The sequence below is a fragment of the Medicago sativa genome, chromosome 2 (genome assembly GCF_051527215.1).
Source record: "Medicago sativa cultivar Bolivia chromosome 2, Bolivia_mono, whole genome shotgun sequence".
In the NCBI taxonomy this organism is placed as follows: domain Eukaryota; kingdom Viridiplantae; phylum Streptophyta; class Magnoliopsida; order Fabales; family Fabaceae; genus Medicago; species Medicago sativa.
In genome coordinates this window covers 49503995-49509994 of record NC_140750.1, presented here as the reverse complement: position 1 = coordinate 49509994, position 6000 = coordinate 49503995, and the positions used below count along the sequence as shown (strand labels likewise).

Here is a 6000-nt window from a genome sequence, read left to right as displayed (position 1 = left end):
ACTATACACTTTCCTCCATTCAGATCCATTTCACTCAACACACTAAACCCTTACCCTTACCCTTTTCTTCCATTCTCATTCCACCACAACCAAACCAATTTCAAAACCATCATGAAGGTCCGATTAATGAAAATGAGGGAGGCCCACACCCAAAAAGGCGGCCGTGCTTCCTTCTGCTCGCTCCTATGGGACCAGAAAGCCGACCATCTCGTCACCGCTTCCTCTTCCGATGTATCCGTCTTGATTCATAACCCTCTTCTTCCTTCTTCCGCTCCCAAGATTCTCCGTCACCACCGTGACGGTGTTACTGCTTTGGCTCTTAGCCCTAATTCCACTTGTCTTGCTTCTGGATCTGTCGATCACTCCGTTAAACTCTACAAATTTCCAGGTATCGTGTTCTTGATTTTTTGTTTTGATTTTTAGGATATTTAATTGAAATTTTAAATAAAATTGGGGTTTTTTGTTTGTATTTTTAATCATTGTTATTAAGGGTTGTTATGAAATTTATTTAATTTTAATTTTTTTATTGTTGTTTATTGAATGCTATTTTGATGATTTTATGTGCTTGATTTCTAATTCTTTACATTGGTGAAGTGTTTTTGACTAGCGCCATTTTAATTTTATTATTTCTCAAGGAATATATGTTTTAATTTTACTTCTTTATTGTTAATAATACTTGTTAATTTTAGTGAACTCTGTATATTTCAGCAATGAAATTCAGTAATTGTATTTGTTTAATTCTAATTCTTTACACTTTTCATAGTTATTTTGTGAAAGTTAGCTGAATTGATTGGATTTACCACATAATTTTTCTCGGTCTTCTTTTCACTGAAGTGTTTTGGATCAGTGCTATGCCAATTCCTATATCTCAAGTTAGAGATTAATTTATTTCCATGCACTGACAGTGTAAAGCTTTTTACACATGCATTCAATCAAATCACACCTAAGTGTCACTTTTACAAGGTAGTTCCTTAAATATCTCCACAAATATCCGTGTGATTTGATTGGAGGCATCTGCAGAAAAGTTTAACACCCTCGGTGTATACAAATTAAATTGCGCAAGTTAACGCCCATGTTTTTTCTTATCATTGTTTCGAAGTTTAAGACACATGTTTCAATCATCATTTAGATTTTTTGATTTTTGATTACATGTCAAACATAATTTGCTATTGGACAAAGCCTAATCGGTACAGAAGTTATTGTGGTTGAGTTGTTTATGTATATTTTTCAAGTTGATTTGATCTTAGGATTGATTGTTGGCACTTGGCAGGTGGAGAGTTCGAGACAAATATAACGAGGTTTACACTTCCGATACGTTCCCTGGCATTTAACAAGAAAGGAAGCATGTTAGCAGCTGCAGGTGACGATGAGGGCATCAAGCTCATAAACACAGTTGATGGCTCTATTGCGAGGGTTCTGAAGGGGCACAGAGGACCAGTTACTGGCTTAGCTTTCGACCCTAACGGTGAATACTTAGCATCTCTTGATTCAACTGGAACCGTTATCATCTGGGAACTCCACTCAGGGAAAAACCTTCACAACCTTAAGGGCATAGCTCCTGACACTGGGTTAGATCTTTTAACCATGAATGTTCTTTGCTGGAGTCCTGATGGTGAGACCTTAGCCATTCCCGGATTGAAAAATGATGTCGTGATGTATGATAGGGACACTGCTGAGAAGTTGTTCACTCTTAGAGGAGATCATATTCAGCCTATATGTTTTTTGTGTTGGTCACCCAATGGAAAGTACATGGCTACCTCTGGTTTGGATAAGCAGATTCTGATATGGGATGTTGATAAGAAGCAGGATATTGACAGACAGAAATTCGATGAAAGAGTGTGTTGCATGGCATGGAAGCCAATCGGGAACGCCTTGGCTGTTATTGATGTTATGGGAAAGTACGGTATATGGGACAATGTTATTCCTTCATCTATGAAGTCTCCAACCGAGGATATACCTATGCTGGGCAAGAACGGTAATGGGCTTCTTTTGTTTGATGAGGAGGAAGAGGACAATAGTGTTAGTGGGAGCTTGAGTGATCTTGGTGAAAATAGTAACGGTGAGTTTGAGCCACCAACTAGCAGGAAAAGATTGCGCAAACATTCCTTTAGTGAGGAAAATTTGGATGAGGATGGAGAAGAATATGGAATTGATCTGTTTCCAAAGGTTGAGTCTCACAAGAAAAGGAACCGGTCAGTCAAAGAAAAATTGGATAATGGCAGTGTGGGATTTAGAAGCACAATGGTAACATCTAAGACAAAAATGCAGGAGGCATTTCAATCAGGATCAACTCCAGTGCAGCCTGGAAAAAGGCGCTTCTTATGCTATAATATGCTTGGAAGTATAACCACTGTCGATCACGATGGATACTCTCATATTGAGGTAATACTGTGAAGAGAACCATATATGATTGAAGCTTAAATTTATCTCCATTTGGATGAGTTAAATCATTAATTCTATAGCATATGTTGTTGACATATCTTTGTTACAGATTGATTTTCATGACACTGGAAGCAGTCCTCGAGTTCCATCAATGACTGACCATTTTGGATTTACAATGGCTGCATTGAATGAGAATGGAAGCGTCTTTGCAAATCCTTGCAAGGGGGAGAAGAACATGAGCACCCTCATGTATCGCCCATTTAGTAGCTGGGCTAGTAATAGCGAGGTCAGATTGTGCGCTTATACTGGACACATTTTTTATGGAAGAAAATTATATGTTGAACAGATATGTAGTTGCATGGAATAGGATTCCCTGCTTTTACAGCAGGGTGCTGTAATCAGTGATAGCCGTCCGATCACAGTTGGATGGCAGATATTGTTTTAACTGAAAACACAGTTTTCTATCTCAACCATTCGATCTGAGATGAACGGCTGAGATAAAAAACTGCGTGAAACTGCGTGCTGTTTTTACAGCAGCAAAACCTGGTCTGTAGTTGCACAACTGTTCAACTTTCTATGGTTATAACATATAAGGACTTGAAACATTTCAGTTCTTGTGGTTAATTAACACTTCATAATATGAAGTTTTTACTGCATGCTCACTTTATTGAATTTTTCCTGCAGTGGTCTATGCGCTTTGAAAGCGAAGAAGTAAAGGTTGTTGCACTTGGTGCTTCTTGGGTGGCTGCAGTAACAAGTTTTAACTATCTTCGCATCTTTACTGAAGGTGGTATGCAGGTTTGTAGCATATTCACATCTTATCTGAATGACATTTATCTTTTAATAACTGAATGCCAGAAGTATCCCCTAGGTGTTGTAAAAGAACTGTGGGTTTAAAAGGGTAGATATGTATGTATGTGCTAGCCTTACATCTGAAGCTTAAACTTTTGTGTTAACACATGCGATAAGAGTGAATCTGTAGATATTGATGATAGTTTTTTTTAAGTATTTACTCATTTCTGAATCTATTTGCAGAGACATGTAATTTCGCTCGATGGGCCAGCGGTGACTGCATCAGGTTTCAAGGATAAGCTTGTAGTTGTTACTCATGCCTCTGATTGTCTTTCCTCAAATGATCAGGTTTGTTCAGTCTTCATGGAATCTGTTGCCTCTGACACTGGCATATTCAGCGTGGTTTTATTACTGCATAGGATTACAGATTCCCACAAATATTCAAAGTTCTTCATTTCTCTGTTGCTATTTGATTGGACCTTTTGAAATTATTATCTTAGTGGCAGAGCATAGTCATCAATTTTTTTTTTGGATAAAATACTCATCTGGTTATAAAAGCATTTAATGATGTCACTTTTTCATGACGAGATATATATTTCCAAACATGCAGGTGTTAGAGTTTAGTTTATTTAATATAGCACAGGGGACCCAACCCCTTCGAGGTCGCTTGCCGATAACTCCTGGTTCTTCTTTAAGTTGGTTTGGGTTTAGTGAAGAGGGCCAATTGTGTTCTTACGATTCCAAGGTATTAACTGTGTTTACATTACAATGCTGATATTTGATATTTATTTCATTCTCTCTTATGAATGTACATTGTTATACCAGCTGATTTTGTAAGTATAATATACAGGGTGTGCTAAGATTATATACAAGTCAATTTGGTGGAAGCTGGTTTCCAGTCTTCAGGTTCATTATTCGCTCATTCACTTGCATTACTCTAATTTGCCTAATAATCTTCTGATGCCTGACCTGTGGTGACATGTTTTGCTAAAATTTCAATACAGTGCTATTAAAGAGAAGAAGGCAGATGAAAACTATTGGATGGTGGGTTTGAATACAAACAAGTTAGTTTGTGTTGTATTGAAAAAGCCTGAATCCTTCCCACAGGTATGAGTAGGAATATGATGGTTTGATGTATTTATTGTATTCCCATTTTCTCCTTTGTGTGTGACTAAAACATCAATTGCGATTCACTTACCCATCAGGTGGTGCCTAAACCAATTCTCACTTTAATGAATCTTTCATTTCCACTTGCTACATCTGATTTGGGAGCTGAAGCCCTTGAAAATGAGTTTATGATGAACAGCATGCATCTCTTTGAGGTTAGTTCTTGTAATCTCTTCAAATCTAATGGTCACTGTTTCGGTAACTTCTCGCCAGCTTTCCACAAGTCCTGTTTCACACCTTTCTGATCCGTCATAGGCACTAATAATGTTTCACTGTTTTTAGTTTGATGTTTACAGCTTGCTTTTTTGTTTTAACTTGAGTCTGAACTTTTTTTTATCATTTCTGTTCAATAGCTAAATTAGTTAAATATTTAAAATGCAGGTTCAGAAAAAGATGGAAGAAATGGATAATGCCGGTTTGGATGCTAGTTTACTTGATGACGATGCTTTCAATTTGGAAGCAGCACAAGATAGATGCATACTAAGGCTAATAGCATCGTGCTGCAATAGTGAGTTTCTATGATCTGTTAACTCTCTCCTGAGTTATAAAAGAGAATAGTATTCATATTTGAAATGGATATTTCAGGTGATAAACTTGTGAGAGCTACTGAACTTGTCAAGCTTTTGTCACTGGAGAAATCAATGAAAGGTGCAATAAAACTTGTTACTGCTCTGAAACTTCCAAATTTGGCCGAAAAATTCAACGACATATTGGAGGTAAGCCCTCTATGGATTAACAACCTTATACGGTACAGAAAGGTTATCATTTCACTGTCATCTTTACCTTGTAATTTTTTGCGTTTGAAACAGGAAAGGCTATACAATGAAGTTAAAAAGATTACGGAAACCAACCTCAAAGAAAACTGTTCTGCACCCGTTACATCAGATACTCTACCTAGCAGTAGCAAGGCCGAAACATCGAAAGCATCTATTATTTCATCTTCACCAAACTTATCTGCACCATCATTCATAAAGAAAAATAAAACACAAGAGGCAGCTAAAGATGGAATGAATAAACCTGCAAATGTTAACGGAAGTATGAAGTCAGGAGGAGATGAAACAAGTGACAAGAAAGGTAAGGAGGCAATGCAGGCTCCTCCTCATCCACTTGGTTCCTCAGTAAAGTCGACAAATAAGTCTGGAGTTGACAAATCGGAGCCTAGTTTGGTGACACCAACAAGACCGTCCAATCCATTTTTGAAGTCCTCAATGAAATGAATATATTTATCTAGTTTAAGACAGAGTTGTCATGTAGAGATCAAATGTCTAAGATATGGTATTTTATGGAGTGGTTTGCTTATTTACTATATGCCATATGGTGGAAATCTTAAATATAAAGATCCTTGTTAGAAAGCTAAGAAATTCATTTGATAGTGACCCAATAGAAGCGTGCAGTGCAACCCATGATTCAAGCCACCAGCACCATGATGAAATGGAAAATTCCTTTGTATATTGCCAAAATGTTTTGGTTAAAATTCACCATAAAATAATAAACCTTATAATACTGGTTGGTATGGCTGATCTGGTCTCTCTGTCTCATATATCTTCACACTAAGAATGAAGTTTTAATGTGAGAGACTTCTATACTAATAAATAAAAAATGAGACTTTTTCAACTTTTTGATCAAAATAAAAGGGTAAGATATTTCAGTTCATGTCAC

The 6000-nt window shown here is 37.0% G+C and overlaps 1 protein-coding gene across 1 annotated transcript; it reads left to right on the top strand.

The window, feature by feature from the left end:
• On the top strand, positions 1–5702 carry LOC146947158 (transducin family protein / WD-40 repeat family protein). The gene is made up of 12 exons (XM_085744811.1): positions 1–388; positions 1271–2382; positions 2492–2668; positions 3067–3180; positions 3418–3522; positions 3785–3919; positions 4025–4080; positions 4179–4281; positions 4380–4496; positions 4723–4849; positions 4927–5057; positions 5151–5702. The coding sequence occupies exons 1-12, from the start codon at positions 112–114 to the stop codon at positions 5556–5558; spliced, it is 2862 nt and encodes a 953-aa protein (XP_085600937.1). The 5' UTR covers positions 1–111; the 3' UTR covers positions 5559–5702.
• The last annotated feature ends 298 nt before the right edge of the window (positions 5703–6000 follow it).

Bases quoted from the DNA above. Each gene is read 5' to 3' on its own strand.
- LOC146947158 (XM_085744811.1), top strand. From the start codon at position 112: ATGAAGGTCCGATTAATGAAAATGAGGGAGGCCCACACCCAAAAAGGC. The intron at 2,383-2,491 runs GTAATACTGTGA...TCTTTGTTACAG, and splicing joins ATGGATACTCTCATATTGAG to ATTGATTTTCATGACACTGG. The intron at 2,669-3,066 runs GTCAGATTGTGC...TTTTTCCTGCAG, and splicing joins GCTGGGCTAGTAATAGCGAG to TGGTCTATGCGCTTTGAAAG.